Source organism: Vombatus ursinus, unplaced genomic scaffold (assembly GCF_900497805.2).
Source record: "Vombatus ursinus unplaced genomic scaffold, bare-nosed wombat genome assembly UNPS02014789.1, whole genome shotgun sequence".
NCBI lineage: Eukaryota > Metazoa > Chordata > Mammalia > Diprotodontia > Vombatidae > Vombatus > Vombatus ursinus.
Window position 1 is genome coordinate 13,826,133 of NW_020954567.1, and position 22,734 is coordinate 13,848,866.

The following is a 22,734-nucleotide window of genomic DNA, read 5'->3' on the forward strand; positions in this document are numbered from 1 at the left end:
ACATGGTACGCTACACCTCAGCTGATGGAGAGACCAAGGAGATACCAGTGGGGAAGGACAAGACCACCACCACCCTGACAGGCCTGAGGCCAGGCATGGATTACGCTGTTTATGTCTGGGCTGTGAAGGGAGACCGGGAGAGCAAGAAAGCCAATACCAAAGCCCCAACAGGTAACAGTTCACGTCTTTATATTGACTTTATGACTCGCAGACTTTCTGGACAATGATCCAGTGAGGCAGGTAATGCAAGTATGATGATCTCTGTTTTATAGAAGAGGCGACTGAGGAGCAGAGGGTAAGCCACATTCCAGGAAGCAGCAAATCACGCCTTGAATTCAGGTTCTTTAACTTCCGATCTAGTAGTCCCTCCATTAGGCTGCCAAGAGAGAGAAGAGGAATTTGTTATTGTTGTTGTTTGTGGGCTTATTGGTGATACATCTGGGCATTCCATACTACGCAATTGTTTTATTATTAAATCAATTTAAAATTGCTCTGTAGCTGAAATATAATTATAATAATTATATAATATAATAATATATAATTATATATTTAATCTTAATTATTTTATTTATTTATTTAGAATTGATGTTCTATTCTTTTCTCAGGAGTCATCTTTTCAGGTATAGGATAAGACTAGACTAAAACACAAAGTAGACTGAACTTTAGGGGGTCATCTAATCCAGTTCTCCCATTTTACTGATAGGGAAACCAAGGCTCAGAGAAAGTCAGTGACTTGCCCAATGTCAAACATGTAGTATGTACCAGACTTGGGATTCAAACTCAGGTTCTTTGACTGCAAATTCAATGCTCTTTCCATTGTACCACACTGTTTCTCTCTCTGTCTGTCTCGCTCTTTTTTTTTTTACTTCATTCGGAAGCTGAATGTAATGGAGAATGTACTGGCTATGGAGTCAGAATTTAGATTATGAACTCCTTGAGAGCAAAGACTGTCTTGTGCCTTTCTTTCTGCCCAGCACTTGGCACAGTGCCTGTCGCATAAGAGGTGCTTGATAAACGTATATGGTCTGACTGACTGACAGAAGGCCTGAGTTCTATAGTCTGGGCCCGGCTGCTCTGTGATCTAGGGGGAGTAGTGTCACCCTTCTCAGTCTCAACGTGCTGATTTGTAAAATAGGATAACAGGATTAGATTATCTCTGAAGTCCTTTCTTCTCTCTCAAAGTCTATTCCTGGCTCTTCTTTCATAAACAATTTAAGTTTTCCTAGTCAGGCTGTCTATACTCCCTCCCCCAATAAGAACTGCTTTGAGAGGTGAGATGATGGAGCTTACAAAGAGCTGCTCTCAGAATCAGGAAATCAAGGCAGCAAGCATTTATTAAGTGTCACTCATGCACCAGGCATGGAGCTAAGTACTGATGATACAAAAAAAAATGGACAAAAAAAAAAAACCAGTAACTGGCTAAAAAAAGCTCATGATTTAATTGGAAAGGGGAGGAGCAACATGCACAAACAGGATATATCGGGAAAATTGGAGGTCATTTCAGAGGGAAGGCCCTACCGTTAAGGAGGACCAGGAAAGACTCCTTGCAGAAAATGGAATTTTAGTGGAGACTTAAAGAAAGCCAAGGCAGCCAGGAGATAGTGGTGAGGAGGGAGGAATTCCAGGCATGGGGGGCAGCCAGTGAAAATAATCAGAGTTCAGAAGTGGACCATCATGTGTAAGTAACAGCTAGGAGGCCAAAGCTGCTGGATCATGGAGTTAGATACAAGAAGACTGCCAAGGCCAAAAGAGGCCAGGCCAGGAAGGTCTGTAAATATTAAACAGAAGATTTTGTATTTGCTCCTGGAGGTGATAGGGAGGCCCTGGAGTTTATTGCATAGAGGAGTGAAGGAGACCTGCCTCTGATGCATCTTTCACAGGAAGCCTTTCCCAACCCCTCTTAATTCTAGTGCCTTCTCATGGTTAATTATTTCCTATTTATCCTGTCTATAATTTGTTTGCATGTTGTCTCCCCCGCTAGACTGCAAGCTCCGTGAGGGCAGGGACTGTCTTTTGCCTCTTTTTGTATCCCCAGTGCTTAACACAGTGCCTGGCACATAGTAGGTGCTTAATAAATGTGGATTGAATACATATTCTGAGAGATCCTGGGTAAATCATTTAACTTCTTATTGCTTCAGGCAAATCTTTATGACTATAAATTGTTGAGTAGGTAGTGACCTGAATTAGTAGAGGAAATTTCCTTACCAGAAGCTTTGTATATCAATGACATTCATAGGTCTGGTTTAAAAAATTTGCTTTATTAATAAAACAAACAGCAAGTTATTTTAAAATTATGGAATCACATAAAGATCAATTTTGACAGGAAGGTAGATCAGACTCTCAAGTCAAAGAGGCAGCTAGGCAAAGGTGTCACTTTTATAAACTTTTTCAAATGATTCTTCCTTATCGGGGTTCAGAAGAGACACATCAGTCAATGGCAAGTTTGCTAACTGATGTCAGTTAAGAGCATCAAAATCCTCATTCTGGAGGAATTGGAAATATATGTGTAACAGGTAATTGGGGCATCTGCTGCACTGGGGCTCTTCTCATTGAGCTGACCATATGTTCTACTCCCTTTGGTGGGGTACATGCTCTGGTTCCTTGCTAAACCTAGCTGAGAGAACGAAGAGAACCAATGAGCAGAGTACTGGACCTGGAGTCAAAAACAGCTGAGTTCAAATCCAAGCTCAGACATTTACTAGCTTTGTGACCCTGGGCAAGTCATTCAATTTCTGTCTGCCTCAGTCTCCTCAACTGTAGAATGGATAGGATAATAATAGCACTTGCCTCCCAGGCTTGTTTTGAGGGTAAAAAGATAAAATTTATAAGATACTTTATAAATCTTAAAATGCTACATAAATGCTAATTAAACGGCGTATGCCATCAGCAACTCCTGGTTGGTTCTCATGTATCCCTGGGACTTAGAGGAAACTTGTAACAGGGGGTCATGGAACTGATCATGTGCATTTACCTCTTGTTGAGGGTCATAGATTTGCTTTTTTGGGATGACAAAGCAATCTTTTATTGGTCCTCCTGACTGTAGCTTGTACCAGAGAGGATTATGGTAAGTGACTAGTAAGTTGGCCATTCTATGCATTCAGGTTAGAAGAGAGCCAACTTTTAGCCTCTATTCTAGGTAAGCCTCTTTATGGGTTTACGTGTTACACATATGAAATGTTTTGATCAAAGTATGACACGCCGAATCATTCCTGCTAAGGAATAATGTGTTGCCTTGCTGTTCAGTTATCGACATTAGTCAATACCATTTGTAAAGGGAATTGAAGTAATTGCATCAGCCACACCTTGGTCTAGTGCAGTGACCATATGGAGATAGAACCTAAGGAACTTTCCTGGTAATAAGAGCAGAATTAGAAAGACTCATTAATCCTTTACCATCACAAAGGCAAAATGTAGCATCGATAGATATGTTTCTCTAATTGAAAAACTTACTGGAAGCAGTGAAGTCAATGCTTGGGGAGACTAGAACTTATTCTGTCACATGGAAAAAGAATTATAATTTGAGAAATTACTATACCCAGTTGTCTCCTTTGCATCCAGAAATGTTCTAGTAATGCACATTCCCAGGAAGGGAGAAATCTTTTATTCTTCATGCCTTAATTCATTCCTTGGGTCTTGACTGATTTTTAGAAATTATTATGATCTACAGTGCCTTTAAGCATAATATCGTATAGTTTCCCTGTTTGTTTCTTGGCTGTATCTATTTTCACTGTTGCCTGTCTAAAATCATGATTGCTACTCCTGCTGTTTTGGATCCAATGAAGTTGTAATAAATTCTGTTCCAACCCATCATTTTAACAGTAAGAATCCTTATGTTTTAAGTATGTTTTCCTGTATATTGTAAATTATTAGGTTTTGGTTTCTAATTCATTCTGCCACCCTCCTCCTTATTTTATGGATAGATTTATCCTATTAACATTCATAGTTGTGATTAAGTTTGTTTTCTCTCTATAAAATGCTTCTATAATATATATATATTGTTTTCCTGGCTCCTCTCCAGCCTATTTAAAAGAAAGAAATCTGTATTTTGAACTTTTGTTGTTGTTTAGTTGTGTCCCGCTCTTTATAACCCCATTTGGGGTTTTCTTAGCAAAGATCCTGGAGTAGATATTGTTCCTTCTCCAGCTCATTTTACAGATGAGGAAACTGAGGCAAACAGGGTAAAGTGACTTGCCCAGGGACACACAGCTGGTAAATGTCTGAGGCCAGATTTGAACGCGGAAAGATGAGTCTTCCTGACTCCAGGCTCAGTAGTCTATCCACTGTGCCATCTAGCTGCTGCTAAGTATGCATATTCTGTATTGCTTGAGATAATCTGATCATAGACTTCTCTCTTTACTCTTCCTTCTTGGCCCAGACCTCAATTACAAATGTGTCTTGCATTTTTTCCTTTTATTTTATAATCTTCCCCTTTTAGTAGCAATCCCCTCCTTGACCATATCCTCTGACTCACATACCTCTGTTCCCTGTCCTTATTTCATCCTAATTCCCTGCTCATTTTATTCTATTTTTTCCACTATTTTTCCAAAATGTATAATTTTGATACATTAAAAAAAGTCACCTTCCCTTTCCTGGTCTAGATAAGGTAACATGTAACTTTCTCAAAATCTCCTGCTACTCTCTGATTCCTTCTGACCTTTTGTTTTCTTCTTGGCATTTTATATTTTATTTTTGAGTTGGGGGGCGGGGAAGCGAGGCAATCAGGGTTAAGTGGCTTGCCCGAGATCACACAGCTAGTAAGTATCTGAGGCTGTATTTGAACTCAGATCTTCCAGATTTCAGACCCAATAGTCTATCCATTTGCCTTCTAGCTGATAGTTCCATTGTATTTTGTTGTGACCAAACTGCTTGTAGAGTAGTGGTTTAGTTGTGAGGTCATTTTGATAAACTATAGGATGTCTGGAAGAAGGCAGACAGGATGGAAGGAGCTGGGAAGAGTTAAATAAATAAGAAAAAGAGAGTAGCTGTCTTTAAATATTTGAATGGCTGTCATGTGGGAAGATGAGTCTTGTTCTGCATGAACCCAGAAGGCAAAACAAGGAGAAATTGGTTTAAGTGGTAAAGAAGTAATTTTAGTTTTGATGTTAGGAAATTTTCTAACAATCAGGGCTATCAAAGAGTGAAATGAACTGCTGTGTGCTCCCTTTTCACTAGAGTCCTTGAGCAAAGGTTGCACGATCATCTATTAGTTATGTTATAGAAGAGATTCCCATTCAGATGTGGATGAGATTAGATGCCTTCAAATTCTGAGATTCTGAGCTACTGGGAACTCTGGAGCTTGATCATCCAATTTGAGATAAACCTAGGTCTTCTCTCTGCTTATATCCTTTGGATTTTGTGAGTCTATAGTTTACTCTCTGATTCTAGTACTTCTGAGCAATTTTCTTTTATACCTTCCTGAAATACTGTATTCAGGCTATTTGTTTCATCATAGTTTTCTGGAACACAAGTGATTTTAAAATTCTCTCTCCAAGCCTTGTCTTCCAGGTTGATTGTGTTGTAATTATGTTTTCTTTTCTGATTTTGCTGTCTTTTGACTTTGTTCTAATAATTCTTGTTGTATTATGAGTTTTTGAGTTCTATTGCCTCCATTGATTTTATCAGGTTGTCCCCTCTTTGCTTTATTTAAAGCTATAAATTCTATTTCAAAATTTTTCATTAAGACTTCTATTTTCACACTTCTTTTTTTCCTTCATTTGTTTTGTTAGGTCTTCTACGGATCTTCAGATTTTTTGTGATGGTTCCATTCTTTTTTCCCCTTGAATTCTAGGCATAGTTACTATAGCTTTATTCTTTTCTGAAAAAACTTCCTTGCATTATCTTACCCCATATTATTTCTTTTCTTTGCTTCCTCAGTTCCAAAATATCTGTTCTGGTTTCTTTCTATTCTTTCCACTCAACATTTTAGTTGTTATTAATTAATTTCAGTTTATTTGGCACATTTCTAGCTATTTTTAAGGTAAAGAGGAAGAGCTAGGCTTATATATAGTCTCTCATACCATCTTGCTGGAAATTCATAATTTGTTTATTCAAATGTTTGCAACTGGTCTTAAATAGTAAGACTGACTACTTCTGTTGTAGAAGAGTTGTTCCTTGGGTGATCCATTCTCCTTCTTCTTGAGGAAGCTATATATATCCAAGGAGGCCCAAAAGAATGAACTTAAAAATGAATCTGGAAATGGGGACCAGGAACTACCCGTTCCATGAACTCTCTCAGGTGTCTATAAAAGGAATGTCATGATTATTGTATAGAAGATGGCTATGATGAGAGTCCTAGAGGCTTGCCATCTCCACCAATACTCATGAAGATTGTTTGATGCTGATGACCAAATTGGCGTCAATGCTTATCTTTTCCTAAACTTTTTCTTAAAGAAATTGATGATCCAAAGAACCTGATAACTGATCGAGTGACAGAGGACACAGCCACTATATCCTGGGACCCAGTTCAAGCTGTCATAGACAGGTACATGGTGCGCTATACCTCAGCTGATGGACAGACGATGGAGATACCAGTGGGGAAGGACAAGACCACTACCATCCTGACAGGCCTGAGGCCAGGCATGGATTACGCTGTTCATGTCTGGGCTGTGAAAGGAGACCGAGAGAGCAAGAAAGCCAACACTAAAGCCCCCACAGGTGATGGATCATGATTAGATGAAAACATAAGAGATTACAAAGTAGACCTATAGGAGAAAAAAAAGGGAACAAGCATTTATTAAACACCTATTATGTGTTTTGTACTGTCCTAAGTGCTTTATAGTATCTCATTTGATCTTCATAACAGCCTTGGGAGATTAGTGCTATTATTAATCCCATTTTACAGTTGAGGAAACTGAGGCTTGGAGAGGTTGAGACTTGCCCAGGATCACATAACTAATAAGTGTCTGAGGCCAATTTGAACTCAGGGCTTCTGGACTCTAGGCCCAGCTCCCTCTCCACCTAGCTGCTTCCTAGCTGGTTTGTCCAAGCCTTTTTTTTTTTCCTTACTTTGACTGGCACAGCATGATATTGTATGGGTAAGAGGGCTAATGTTCCATTTTTCCTCATTACACATGGCCTACATTTCTAATTCCCTTTAATAAGTTCTTTTAAGTTAGGACTTTTGTATAAGTAAGGTCCCAATTAGTACAAATAACGAATCTTGTGAAGTGGAAACATTATTTGAATCCACACTGACTATTTCCATTGGGCTGGAACCAGTAACCATATTTTACATAATTATAACTTGGAATGGTGCAAATTTGAATACATGAGACCTCTTCATGATATTTATCATTTGTGTTAATTGGCACTTAGTTGTAGTGTTCTCTAAACCATGACTGGGCAAAAATTTCTCTGACTCTTGTTTTGGCTCTATCTTCTCCTTTTTATCTTCTTAGACTGTACTTCTGGGTCTTCCCATGAACAAATGAGAGGGAAAAGAGAATAAAAAATCGACAAGCGCCTGCCATAGAAGCTACAATAAAACTTCAAGTTAAAAATTTGAATGACAATAGGTTTTCCGGGGAACAATGGCTGTGATAGATGTATTTGTGACTCACCTAATTACATTAGAACCCTTTTAGAATTCCAGTGTGTGGATAAGATGGGAAATGATAAGGGATGAGTCCATTAGTCTTTAGTGAGATTTAGTGAGAAAGTAGTGCTATACACTGGGAGCTGTGACCAGAAAGTCTCTCACCTGGGGCAAAGATAATCTAGCCATGGGTGCAGTCACATTAGTGAAAGGGATGGCTCATATGATAGAAAGTCTGTCCTTTGTCCTTAAGTGGGTAGAAAGGAAAGCTAACCTGTGAGAGGCCATACCCCAAAGGTTGTTTTGAAGTGTGGTCATGCATGCACATGGAGGACCATGAACTGAGGTGGGAGAAGGTCCCCATTACCAGGAAGCATGGTCCTCTATGTCTGGATCCTGGCGCAGAGCACTATTCAGTGGAATGATTTACAGTTCTACACATACACCACTTTGAACAGTGATTTCTTATACCTCACTCCCTTGCCAGTGACACTTGCCACGAGATACTCTATCTCTAGACTTTGAGCCTTTTCACTGCCTGTGCCCCTGTGCCTGGAACACTTTCCTCCTTATTTCTATCCCCTAGCTTCTCTGGCTTCCTTCAGGGCCCAGTTAAAATCCCATCTTCTATAATAAGCTTTTCCTGATCCCCCTTAATGCTTCTGCCTTCCCTCTGTTGATTACTTCCAATTTATCCTCTCTCTATTGTTTCTACACTGGTTGTTTTCATGTTGTCTGGCCAATTTGTCTGCAACGGAGTGAATGTGAAGGGGAATATGTGCAATCAGCCTCAGAACACAGGCTGGAACCAGACTGTGAGAGGCTTTAAATGCTAAACAGAGGTGTCTGAGTTTTATCCTAGAGGCAGTAAGGAGCCACTGAAAGTTGTCATTCAGGGTAGTGACATGCACAGATCTGTACTTTAGGGATATCATTTTAGCAGCTGTGTGGAGGATGGATTGAGTTGCAAGGAAACCAATCAGGAAGCTATTGTAATAGTTTTGAACTAGGGAGATGGCTATGTGAGTGAAAAGAGATGGATGCAAGAGATACTGAAAAGGTAGAATGCATAAGACTTTGAAGCTGTTTTGGGGGGATGAATGAAAGTGAAGAGTTGAGGATGACAAGTTCTAAAAATGGATGACTGAAAGAATGGTGGGACTCTGGCACCCATAACAGAAATAGTGAAGTTAGGAAGAGGGATAGGATTATGAGGGGAAGATAATGAGTTCTGATATTTAATTTTGTGCTTTTTCTAATATAGCATTCTGTCTTCCTGTTAGTTAGGGAGACATGCTCACAACCAGGGCAAATGAGACAATTTGAAAATAATATGACAAGACAGAATAAAATGCCTCTTCTGAAAAGCAAGAAGGGCCTGAAATTATCTCAGACTAAGATAAATGAACTTCAGATCATATACTTTGGTGCTTATTAATAATTCTGTACTGATTACCTCTTTTTCTTTCAGAGATTGATAGCCCCAGAAACTTAGTGACTAACCAAGTGACAGAGGATACAGCCACTATATCCTGGGACCCTGTCCAGGCCGTCATAGACAGGTACATGGTGCGCTACACCTCAGCTGATGGAGAAACCAAGCAGATACCAGTGAGGAAAGACAAAACTACTACTATTCTACCAGGCCTAAGGCCAGGCATGGAGCACACTGTATATGTCTGGGCTGTGAAGAAAGATCGAGAGAGCAAGAAAGCCAACACAAAAGCCCTAACAGGTAACAGGAGAGGAGAGAAACAGAAACCAATTCATTGACTCAGAGACAGTCAGCTGATATTAAATTGTGACATTGCTGCTGTCTGATGTTGATGGTATCAGGGTACTGTGGACTCAATCTGGGATGGTTTTATGTTAGAATTCTCCAGAAGAAATAGCAAAATGGTGAGGGTGGTCCCAGTCTTACGTTGTCCAATGGCTCAGATGAAACTTCTCACAAGACCTCTTCATCTAATGAAATATGATGGTGACATCTTGTATCAATTCCTTTAAATGCTCTTGGGAGACCAGGAGAAACTTTCTTAGGCTTTGCTTATTGAACCACATAAAGTAACATTTCAGGATCCTTATCAAATTATAATCTCTTTGAAGAAGAAGGACTATTAAAATAATACCCACAATAGCTTTGTGATCTTGAAAAGCAGAGTCTGCTTCTACACCATTTTAAATGAAACTGGAGGCCAGATAAGGGTAATGAATGACTTATTCTCAGAGCAATACCATAGTGCATGGGGGAGCACATGTCTCCCTACAGTGCCGGTCTACAATCTTTGGGGGCAAGGTGTGGGGCATTTCAAGTTTTAGGATTATGATGTAAAGTAAGTTTTGATGAAGAATGAATGATAGTAGACAGATGAGGGAAAATTAAGGGGAATAAGATATTGACAGAGATTGTAGAGGTGGTAGGGATAATATAATTATATCCATAAAGAGGAAAGAATAAATTTGAATGGGAAAGATAAGAAAGGAAAGAAGATTAGGGGGAGTTGAAAAATGAGATGCATTTCTTTAGTGTTTATAATTCACCTATCTTCATGTCTTCTTCCTGTTTTTCCATGGCAAACTCTATATTTAAGTGAGGAGACCATTGTTTGTCTCTGCTTCTGTTCTCTGTGTGTGTGTGTGTGTGTGTGTGTGTGTGTGAGTGTGCACATGTGTGAGTATATATGCAAATGTATATATGTATGGAAAAAAAAGGCAGAGGCAAAGTTAGCTGAAAGAATCTAGCAGAAGCCAGCTTTTTAAAAAACCTCAGGCACTGGGATATAGTTCTGTTTCAATGGACAAGTTAATTTTACAGCAATCTAAGCAGGGATGTATTGGAGCCAGCTCAAACTAGCCAGTGAAAGCCAATTGTCAAATTTTCATTGTGAGCACTTAGATCTCAGAAATCTGCAAACTCTACAAATCAGGGCTTGATTTATTATTTTTGTTAATTGTCTAGACTTTAAAAAGTGATGGAGAAAAAGTTAAATAATGTAAATTAAATTTAAAAGTGCATTGATTTTTTCTCCCCTGGGGAGTCAGTTGTTAAACATTTACCAGCACACCACTGCATATAAGTGAAGAAAAGCAATATGGTGGAATGGAGGAAACACTAGACTAGGAGTCACATGACTTTGTGCAACCTTGGACAAGCCAGTGAACCTACTGGGGCCTCAATTAGTTTCTTCTTCTATGATCAGTTAATAGTTCAAGAAATATTTATTATGAGCCAGGCACTGTGCTGAGCAATGGGGATAAAAACATGAAAAAGAAAAACAGTCCTTGCCTTCAAGGAGCTTACAGTCTAATGGAGGGGATATAACACATAAAAGGAAGCTGAAAAGAGGAGGAGAGGGGTGGGAAAGAAAGTTCCCATAAGTGGGGACATGGGCTTGGGCATGAGGGAGACGTCTGAAGGAATGCAGGTGAGTGGGAAATGAAAAGATGGCGGGCCTGAGTGCCCTTTTTGAACAGAGGTTTTGAGAGGAGCTCTTTGCTCCACCTTGTAATCAGAGGTACAGAAGGTACTGATAAGGTGTGGGTACCAAGGCTCATGTGATCTTACAGGATGATAAGATTCCTGATATTGAGGTTCATGGGGGCATGATGGAGATGTCCAAAGGAGTGTCCTGGTGGGCAAATGCATAAAATGTTTAAAAATCTACAAAATAAGAGGTCTGTATTAAATAATCTCTCAAGTCCCTTCCAACTCTAAAGAAATCTCTAAGTCTAAGTAAGGAAGAATCCTGAAAGTTACAGAAGAGGCTGTTTAATCAATGATTTTTGTGACTCAAAATGTTGCTCAGAAGATCCTGTTCCACTTGCTTTTTTATACTGTGCATATTTGTTAAAATTTTTGTTTTTCTATTTTTTTCTTTAAAGTAGAAGGTAGAGAGGAGAGAAAAAACAAATGCTTATTAGATTAAAAAGTTAAATTTAAAAGTAAAAATTAACTATAAAGGACATATAAAGAAAGGTCCTAGCTACATTAAGAGAAAGAACTGATTAAATAGAAGTTTTGTGTCTAATGGTAGCCATCTCTAGGGTGGGGGTGGTAGGGAAGAAAAAAAAGGAAAAGAAAGAAATTTACATGATATTTTTGTTATATATTTGAAAGGAATAATGAGTTGTATATAGGAGATGTGCAGTTTCATGTTCAATCATCTTTTCATTGCACTATGTTATAGAAATACTTGTTTTATTCCATAAATTAAGAATAAAATAACATTTAAAAATAAAATTAAAGAGATAAAAATAATGAAGTGCTGCTATTGATTGAAAAAATGAATTTAGGATAGACCTTGGGAAATAGGAAGTGGGTACTACCTGCTCCCTTAGCTCCCCTAGGTGGCCACAAAGGGAATAGCTTTGTTATTATGTTAGGCATGACCCTGATGATTGTCCTAGAAGCTTGCCCTTATGAGAGGATGGAGATGGGTTGGTAATGATGGCCAACTTGGTGCCAATATTTACCCTCTCCCAAATTTTTTTCTTGAAGACATTGATGATCCCAAGAACTTGATGGCTAACCAGGTGACAGAGAACACAGCGACTATATTCTGGGACCCAGTCCAGGCTGTCATAGACAGATACATGGTGCGTTACACCTCAGCTGATGGAGAGACTAAGGAGATGCCAGTGGAGAACGACAAGACTGCCACCATGCTGACAGGCCTGAAGCCAGGAATGGACCACTCTATTTATGTCTGGGCTGTGAAGGGAGATCGAGAAAGCAAGAAAGCCAACACCAAAGCATTGACAGGTAATAAGGGACTGTTAAGTTACCCACAGAAGGAAAAGAAGTCTCTTCTTTTTCAGTTCTGAAGGTTTATTTTGGTTAGGGAGGAGGGAATAATCAAGCATCTACCTCCAATCTTTGCTTTTTCTGGTGGCTAGTTAAGACGTTCTTGCACTGCATATTTACTTTCTATGTGTGATAGACCTCAAGGGATGGACAGAGAATCTCAGAGTGCAAACCTCAGAGAATTCTAGTGTACAACAGTCTCTGAGTAATGCTTCCTTTGGGTCGTGGGTACCAAGTCACGTATGTGCTAACCATTTAACCTGTCTCTATCTCAAACAACTTGCAGAATTTCAGAATTGGAAGGAACTTTAGTGGTCATCCAGTCCAAGCCACACCCTCTAAAAATCCGTATAACAAGACAAGTGACCAGGGATCACCTGACCTTTTATTGAAGACCCCTCATGAGAAAACATTCCCCCCTCGCCTGAGGCACATAATTCTATTTTTAGACAACTAGGAAGTTTTTCCTGACATCAAACCTAAAAGTTGCTTCTTTACAATTTCTCCTCATTTCTCTTACCTGGGGCAACACTGAACATGTCTAACTCATCTTTCCCCTGGCAGGCCTTCAAGAACTGGAAGACAGCTATCATGTTCTCTTCTCCCAAGACTCTTCTCTACTATGTTAAATATCCCCAGTTTCTTTCAGCAATTCTCATGCGGTATGAACTCAAGTACCGTTTTTATTCTAGGTATTGCCCTCCAGCTTATTAGTGTTCTTCCTAAAATGTGGTCCTAGGAACTAAACACAATACTCAATCTTAAAAATTGTTCATTTTTACAATATTGATATTACAGTAGATATTTTCTCCTAATTCTGATCACTTTATTCTGCATCAGTTCATGGAGGTCTTTCTCGTTTCTGTGAAATAATTTCTTCATCTCATACAGCACAATAATATTCTTTTACATTTATATACCATAATTTGTTCAGCCATTTCCCAATTGATGAGCATCCCCTTAGTTTCTAGTTATTTGCCACTGTAAAAGGGCTGCTATAAATATTTTAATACATAAGAACCCTTTTCTCTTTCTTTTAGCTGTTTCATGTATAAGCCAAATAATGGTGTTGTTGCATTAAAGGGTATGCAGTTTAGTAACTTCTTGGACAAAATTTCAAATGGTTTCCATAATGGCTCTAGCAATTCACACCTCTACCAAAAGTGCACCAATGTACCTATTTTCCCCACAGTTCCCCCAAAGTTTGTCATTTCTCTTTTTTGTCAATTTTACCATATGATAGGTGTGAGATGGAAACTCAGAGTTGCTTTGATATGCATTTCTCTAATTATTAGTGACTTGGACCATTTTTTCACATGGCTAGTGATAACTGGGATTTCTTTTCTTGAGAACTGCCTTTCAAATCCTTCAACCATTTATCAATTGAGAAGCATGATCTAGTCCTTTCCCTTCCATGACCTGTCCATGACAAAGTCATGCTTGTTCGTTGTGACCATCACTTCTTTTTCTAGATATTTACAAGCTATCCTTTTAGTAATGCATTCTAGAATTTTCTTGGGAATTGAAGTCAAGCTCACAGACCTCTCCTTTGCAGAGTCAATCCTTTTCTCTTTTGTTTATCTCCTTTCCTTGAATTAGTGTCTTGAACCTAAATAAAAGACTTTCCATTTATCTTTATTTAGTTTCATTTGATTAATCTTAGTCCAGTGTTTTAGCTTGTCAGGATCTCTTTGGAACCTGTATCCATCATCCAGTGTGTTTGCTATCCCTCCTGGTTTTAAGTCCTTTACTCTTTTGATACCTTTAACTAAGTCATTGACAAAAATGTTTACAGCTCAACCCCAATATTCTTGGGTAATCCATTGGATATTTTTTTCCCAATTGTGGTATGATCAATGTCTACTCTTCATATCTGAGCATTTGACCAGTTCTGAGTCCAACTAATTGAAATATTATCTAACCCATATTTCTCTATCTTTTCCACACGTGTACAATGAGATACTTTTGTGAAGTCTATGTAAACTTTATAATATTCCTTTGATTTACTACTGTAGTTAATACAGATTAGTTTTTTGGGATCACTGTATCTTTTTCTAGGTGTTCATTTACCATTAATAATAGATTCTAAAATATCTTGAAGAAATTCCCCAAGACTAAGTCACCATAGATCTGTTGTTATTTGGTGGAAGGAAGTTCTCCACTCTGATGAAACCACAGGTTATTCATATACTATGATCTTATTTATTCTTTCATTTCTGTAAAGTTAAGAAGATGGCATATAGTATTGTTTCTGTTTGATTTTAGATGGGAAAAGAGAAGCAAAGAAAAGGTGTGTTCTTGGTTCAGATTCTCAGACCTAGCCAGCATCTGACACAGCCTACTCAGTTTATTCAAATGCTGATTGATGTGCCCAAAGTATAAAATGTTTGACTTTTTAAGATACTCTGGTGACAATTGCCAAAGCTATTTTATTGTTTCATATTACAGTGACGTTGGTCTCTAAGCATTCTAGACTGTTCCTTTCAACAATAACCTACTGAAAGGAGATTTGGTTGTACCCATTTGACACTGGAGTATGGACTGGGGTCGTGGAAGAGGGTTAAGGAGATGCATAAGGAAAGTACAGAATAGTTCAATAGTAACTCTACTCTTTTGGGAAGACTTGTGACGGGGGGGTGGAGGTTGAGGGAAGTGAGAAACTAGAAAGTGAAAGCCTTTTGGTGGTACCATTTGTTGGTAATAAGTGTACAGATTGGTGAACTGGAAATAGCAATGGATATGACATCAGATCATATGGCTTGGGTTCAAATTCCAGCTTTGCCACTAACTACCTGTGTGATTTTTGGGGAAATCATTTAACTTCCAGGGCTTCATTTTCCTCATCTGTGAAATGAAGAGCCTGGATTAGCTGACTGCAAAGGTCTGTTCTAACTCTAAAAATCTATGATTATATCTCTTCTCCGTGCTTTACTTCTATAAAATGATGGAGTTTTACTAGCTGACCTTTAAGATTTCTTTCATCTCTAGATCATATGAACTCTGCAACCCTTATGTGCATCACTGTATGCCAGAAGAGATTTCATGTCATTTAATTTATATTCTTCTCAGTCTTACAGTCAATATATTCTGAAGGAGAACCTTGGCACCAAGGGGTTAAACCAAAACAAACTGGTTTTTAATGTTAAGGTTTTTATCTTTTAAGTTTAGTTTTGATCTCCAAAGCAGGAAATTAGATTCTGCCTTATAACAGAAAGAACAGAAGGTATGCCAATCCTCTTACTTGAGGAAATCAGACCAAGTTGATGTTATAGAAACTCAAAGTACCCATAAAGCTCTAATTCAGAACAATAGTTGTTTGATTCCTATTAAAACACAGTAATTTACTTCTGAGCTGAGACCTTGTGTGGAAATTTTTTAGCCTGGAGGCATCTTTTGGGGGACTGCTAAATTAAAATAACTTCCAACAAGGAGTTTTTTAAAATGGAAATTTCAAGATACATCTTAGGGATGGTATCAAAAAACCAACTGAGATAAATGCCTAAATATTATAATTGAGAATTATAGTGCTGCTGAATTTTAGGTTTTCTTGCCTACAGAGAAACTCTCATAACCCATGATTCCATCTGGAGTTTGTGTGGGAGACAACATGGAAGACAAAAAAAAAAAGCCAGAGTCCCCTTTCTTTGTCTCTGTCTCTGTGTATATCTCTCTGTGCTTAGGCATAGTAAACTCTTAATAAATACACTTTTTCATTCATTCTTTCCCTCTTTCCCCTATCTTTTCTTTCTCTTTTTATCTTTCTGTCTTCATTCATTATCTCTGTATTCATGTCTTCACATCTCATTGGAATTGAATGCTTTTCTAAAATCTGTCGTCCATATATATCCACATACATATATATACATATATCCCCATACATATATGTATATACATATGCACATATATGTATATATACATATACTTATACATTCTATATATTGTATTTTTCTCTTTTTTATCTCCATTTGTATTTCTTTTCTTCCCTCCTCCTCCTAGTCATCATACTTTGTTTTCATTCCTTCCTTTCCCATACACTTTTCTTTTTCCACTTTAATAATAATAATAATTAACCAACTCTTTATAAACAGATATTGACCCTCCCAGAAACCTCCGTGCATCTGATGTAACCCAGTCTAGTGGTGTTGTGACCTGGATGCCACCTTCTGCTCAAATTGATGGCTATATTCTAACTTACCAAGCTCCAGATGGCACCAGCAAGGTACTTAACTTTTTAAGTCTTTTCTTTCTGTCCCTCCCTTGCTCACCTGTATTTTAAGTACCTAAGCTCAGTTGGCCATCTTGGTGACCACTGGGCAATGTGACAATCATAAATCAATCAACAAATATATCCTGAGTGTCCACTATGGCCAGAGCTTCCATGTTTCACTTGGTTATTCTGGGGAGGATCCCATTTGACTGAAATGGTAGAAGGCACATGCTCTGTAACAACTGTCACAGGGTGACAATTCAATGATTTCTGTGTAGATCCATTTTAGATAAATGATAGCTATTGCGGTAGCTACCAATTTTGGCCTGGCTGGAGCAAAAGAATCTCAGGGGACAGTAATACCCGAGGTCACATTTTTCATAGTATTTTGTTCTTTGACTGCCTTTGAGGCCCTCTTGTCAAAATAAGACCTACATTCTGTGCCCTCATAAAAACTTCCCACTTAAAAAAGTTATGGTAAACACTCTACTCTTCACCCAAAAGATCTTCTTCTCCCTAAATATCTTTGATTCGGTTCAATTCAATTCAATTCAATTCAATTCTGTTCTATAATCATTCCTTAATATGCCAGGCACTGGGGATAAAAGACAGAAAAATGAAATGGTCATATCCTTTAAGGAACTTATATCCTGAAAAACAGTCGTTCAACAATCATTAATTATCCTCAGATTTAACATATCTAGCACTAGAAATAGGACATTCCCATTTCAGAGCTTTAGGATTTACTTCTCTCTAAGCCTCATGTCTTTGGCTGATTCTGTATATTAGGACCTGTAGGAAGGATTCTCTCTGCTGAGTAGCTTTCAGTTTCTGGTAGACCAAGCATCCACAGGTTCCATAGAAGCGTGTCTTGGAGTGAGGGGCAAGAGAAGGATTGTACTGCTAGTGTTACAGCAGCATCACGAATCCTGCCATCTGAGAACTAAAATTTCAACCCACCAAAATCCTTCATGTCTTCATTTCAGGTTGGGATTGAGAGGTATCTCTGAAATTGCTTTGATTATCAAGGCTTTGTTTTGTTTTTCTGATGGGGAAACTGATGTCTTTTGTACTGTCTTCACCATACTTTAAGCCTATATCTGTTGTACTTGAACGGTTGAAAAAAAAAAACAACAACTTGGTGTCGTCACTTGTTGAGATCAGAGAAAGCCAGTTTCAGAGCTCTAAAATGCTATTTCTAGAACTAGGTATGCTACATCTCTCAGGGCCCCTATGCAACTCCTGGTAAATTAATAGGGTATTGCTAATCTTTGACTTGGAAGGAGTTTCCATACTGGGAGTCAGCCTGCTAAACTAACTCACAGATTTAGGTCAGTGCTCTTCCAACCCCCGCAAAAAATAAAGGACACCTGGGGATAGTTAAGAGTGTTGGACTTGGAATCAGGCAGGCCCAAGGTTTGAATTCCAACTGTACTCTCAAATGAGATTAAAAAAAAAAGTTTTATAAATGTGAAAGTGCTACATAATATTATCATTGTTATAGTAACTTCCTGAGTAATGTTCAGTTTCTCATGAATCAAAACCATCTTGCTCAATGCTGCTAAAATATGGCTTTCCATATGTTATTCCCTTGCTTTAAATCTTTGAATGACTCCCTATTACCTATAGGATAAAGTGCAAACTTCTTCTCCTGATATTTAAGGTCAAATCAAGTCAACAAGCACTATGCTATGGGGTGGGGATGCAAAATTTTGGCCACAGCCTGTTTTTCTGGTCTTATCTCTCACTGTTACTCCCTGAGCATATTCTGCATATGCCTCTGTACCATTGTTCGTATTTTTTTTTTCTGTGGAATGCTCTCCCATTTCCTCTCCATAATTCCAAACTGTCCCTCCAAGCTTCATTCAAGTCTTATTTCCTTTATGAAGATTTCCCAAACAGCATAGTTCATAGCATTCTCTTCCTACTCTGGACTCCTATATCTCTTTCTGTCTGTATCGCTCTTTTGGCCTTATACTGTTATCATGTACTATTCTGCCCTATATTGTTTTCATTTTTTTTGAGATCGGGTACAGTTTTAATCTGTGAATTTATCAGTGAGGGTAACACTCCACTCTATTGAAATCCCCTCTATCCATTAAGATCAGCAATTCCCTGGTAACAGTCAGAGAATTGCCTGGGAGCACTGAGAGATTAAATATCTTTCCCATGGTCACACAGCTAGTATGTGTCTCAGAGACTGGGCTTGAACCCAGGTCTTCCTGGCTCCGAGACCAGTTCTCTACCTATTATGTCATGTTGCTCCTTCTATATTTTTGGTCATCTTTTTTAGATTATCTTTTTTATGCTTCCCAAACTGAACTGTACACTTTTTGAAAAAAGGTTCCGTTTTATATTTCCCTTTGTCTTCTGTAATGGCCTAATAAAATTTCTTGTACGTTATAAGTGTTCAAGAAATATTTTTGATTGATCAATTTTGAATTAGATTGGGGACTATTGGAGATTATCAGTGGATGATAAAAATTGTCTAAAAATCTAGTACCAACTTTAACCATAATATGACCAGTTTGTAATGCCTTCATCACATGTTATACTCTAGTTGATGCAAACTCATCAAATGGAATAATGTTATACTCTGGTTGAAACAAACTCATCAAGTTGAATAACCAATTCTTTAACATATGTTTGCATGCTAGGAGGTGAAGCTGGGACCTGGGGACCGGAGGTTTAAGCTGCAAGGCCTTGGGCTAGGAGTCAGGTATGCAGTTTCTCTGGTAGCCTTTAAGGGTGGTCGCCGGAGCAGGATAGTATCTACTAACTTATCCACAGGTAAGATGGCGTCTCAAGCTTGGAAATAATATGTCATGGGCATTGTATATAGCAGATGCCACAAAAGGGGGGAGGAGCTCTAGAGAGGAGCAAGTGTGTGAAGTATTATGGTTTACATAGAAGTGAAAAAATGAAAATGTACTGTGATTGAGGGCTGGTTTTAAAAGTCCAACAAAATTACTCTGATAAATACATATACATATCTATCTATCTATCTATCTATAGAAATAGATATACGTCTATATATGTGTATAGACCTACATGTATATATGTGTGTTCATATATATGTGGGGGTGTAGAGTATGTATATACATGTATGTGTATGTATGTATATGTGCATGTATATGTATGTGTGTATACATATATACATACATATATACACATGGAGAGAGAGAGAAAGAGAAAGAGAGAGAGAGGTGTCTGTTAGGTATGTCTGAGAACTGTTGGAGAGCAAAGTAGGAAAGATAGAATACATAAGGTACTTAGACAGCTAGGTTATGCAGTAGATAGAGCACTGGTCCTGGAGTCAGGAAGACCTGAGTTCAAATCTAGCCTCAGACACTTACTACGTGGGTTACTCTGGGCTTGTCACTCAACACCATTTGCCTCAGCTTCCTCATCTGCAAAATGAACTGGAGAAGGAAATGGCAAACCATTCTAGTATCTTTGCCAAGAAAACCCCAAATGGGGTCATGGAGAGTTGGACGTGACTAAAATGACTGAACAACAAAATGTGAAATAATAGCCGAACAGATGGTGACCTCCCACAATAATGAAAAGCCCTACTCGTGATTTCCTTCCCTTTCATTAATGATGCTTCCTGTATTGGTTCCCAGTTGAGGCTCGTTTCCCCCACCCAAACGACTGCAGTCAGGTTCAACAGAATGGAGACTTCGGCAGCGGCATGTACACCATCTACCTTCATGGTGATGTCAACCAGCCCATGCAAGTATACTGTGACATGGACACTGACGGTGGCGGATGGATTGTGAGTAACTTGGTTTTCCCAGGGTCCTTCACCTAGTCATTTGTTTCTTGGCCAAAGAGTTGGCAAGAGCTTCTCCACAAAGCCTGGGGAGATTAATTTCTTCATTTTCCATGGAATAGAACTATTTGTCTGCAGCATTACTTAAAGAGATTTGTATTAGTTATTTAAAAAAAAAAAGTTGTGTCCCCAAGGTTTGGAAAGAACCAGGCTTGAATTATCTAGTCCAGCCCAAAGTCAAAAATAAATCCCTCCTACAGTATCACCAATAAGTAGTCATTCCACCTTTGCTTGAAGACCCCTAATGAGGGAAAATAATTTATCTCCTAAATCAGAACATTCCCCTTTTGGGCAGCTCTAATTGTCAGGAGGTTTTCCTTTACATACATCAAGGCTTAATGTGCCTCCTCGTAGTTACAAAAGTAAAAAGACTGATCTGTTTGGCTTATGATCCTAAGGCCTTTCATTTCCATAGTCCTTCATGCTTTTCAAAGTGATTTTATACACAATATCCAGGAACCTGGTGGTACAGTGGAAAACAACACTGGGTTTGGAATCTGGAGATCTGGGTTCACATGTCGGTTCTGCTCCTTAGCTGGGAGGCCTTTGGCCAGTCACTGGTCTTCGCTGAGCCTCCGTTTTTTCAACTGTAAAATGAAGAGGGAGGCTCAGACAAGATTTTTAAGAAAGCTTCTAAGTCTGTGTGTGACCAATTTCATAATAACCCTTGCCAATGGGGAAACTGAGGCACAGAAGAGTTAAATCCAATCTAAGAGGCAGCTATTAATGTGTCAGGCATGTTGCAAGGTGTGGCTTAAAAGAAATATGTTTGTGTGTGGACCTGTGATTTCATGGATGTAGAACTCCGGATGAGGGAATGCCCTCCATGAATGCAGATCAACAACTGTTTTGCAACTTAACACTTGTGGCCTGGAACCACACTTACCCAGGGTCACACAGTCAATATGTTATCAGAAACTGGACTTGTACTAGGCTTGGTGAAGCCTATGAATCTCATCCCATAATTTTTAAAAAATCCATAATGGAAGGAAATGCTACATTTTAGTTAGAGGTTAGTGAAAATAAAGATAGAGTTTTTCCCAGCCGAGTTTGTAGATCCCCTGAAATCTAAACTTTGACCCCTTGGGGGATCCATGAACCCCTGAAATGGAGGCCATAACTCTCTCTATCCACTACAAAGAAAAAAATGAAAATAGCTCCTGTCCTCAAGAATATTGCATTCTGCTCATTTCCTTCAATTTTTTTTTTGGTCTATATCTTGTATGGATCTAATTATTTACATATTTTCTCTATCACGGTATGTGAATTCCTTGAGAGCAGGGACTATCTTTTACCTTTCTCTGTATCCCCAATGCTTAGCTTAGTGCCTGATATACAGTAAGTCCTTAATAAATGCTTATTTACTGAATCAGCAAATGAGTCTCAGAATTGAGATTAGATTTCTCTTTTGCATTTCCCACCACAGTAGCATGTTAACAGCCAGCCAGCCCAGTGCACTCATGGCTTGAAAACACATTATCCGGAGGCATTCTGGAACAGGGTCGTCTATGTAGGGGTCATTTGCCTTGGCCATCTGAGTGAAGGCTTGTTGCCCAGGTATGGAGGCCCTGGCTCTATTTGACAGAAACAAGGGCATTTAAGACTTGGGTCAGGATGTTTTTGGTCCTCTCTGAAGCTCCCGCTTCTTGGCTTTATTCTCTTAGAGCTGTGTCTGTACAATTCACCAAGGCTCCGACCCTGATCAAATCAAACTCGTCCAATTAACTGAAGAGATGCCGTAAAGTACAACTTGATCCTCTCTAGCCTGTGCCCACATTATTAGCAGACCTTATTGCTTCCTCTCCCCTACTGCCCTGCAGTGCTCTGGTTTGGCCATCCCCAGCTCATTTTAGGTAGAGGGAAGCATAAACTCAGGGTGCTCAAACTTTATTCATTTACCCATTTGCTCAGGGGGCCTTTGAAGCCAAATGGACTGGAGCAACCGCAGATAAAATGATCCTGTCTGATAAGCAATGAAGAAGAAAACTTATTAACCGCACAGCTGCCTGTGGTGGCTGAAAGACAATAATTGGGCTGGGTGGGGAATTCCAGATTGATTTGTAAAAGGGACAGAAAGGAGAGTAATATGGGCAGCCTTCCACCTGACCAGACCCACAAGGCTATACCTGCTGCTTTTCATCTGTACCGTCTTAACTCACTAGATATTGTCCCTTCAGGCTCAAAGCCTCAATTCCGGGCAATTGTGCCTACAGTTGACCAATAGGCAAAAATTTTCAAGCTGTCTTTCATGGTTGCTGAGATCCAAGGCAGAGGAGAGAAAGTGACATCTCTTCATGGTAATCTGATGAAAAGATAGGTCAGCCTGCCTGGAAATGTCTGACTCCAACATATCC

General features: G+C 38.9%; 1 protein-coding gene across 1 annotated transcript in view; it reads left to right on the top strand.

Moving 5' to 3' along the window:
- Positions 1 to 22,734, top strand: part of TNN (tenascin N) — an 85,374-nt gene that overhangs the window by 46,172 nt on the left and 16,468 nt on the right. Inside the window, exons 9-15 of the mRNA XM_027868367.1 lie at positions 1 to 171; positions 6,391 to 6,654; positions 9,006 to 9,269; positions 12,033 to 12,296; positions 16,427 to 16,557; positions 19,203 to 19,335; positions 20,172 to 20,323. Of these exons, the coding sequence (XP_027724168.1) occupies positions 1 to 171; positions 6,391 to 6,654; positions 9,006 to 9,269; positions 12,033 to 12,296; positions 16,427 to 16,557; positions 19,203 to 19,335; positions 20,172 to 20,323 (1,379 nt within the window). The remainder of the gene's footprint in view (positions 172 to 6,390; positions 6,655 to 9,005; positions 9,270 to 12,032; positions 12,297 to 16,426; positions 16,558 to 19,202; positions 19,336 to 20,171; positions 20,324 to 22,734) is intronic.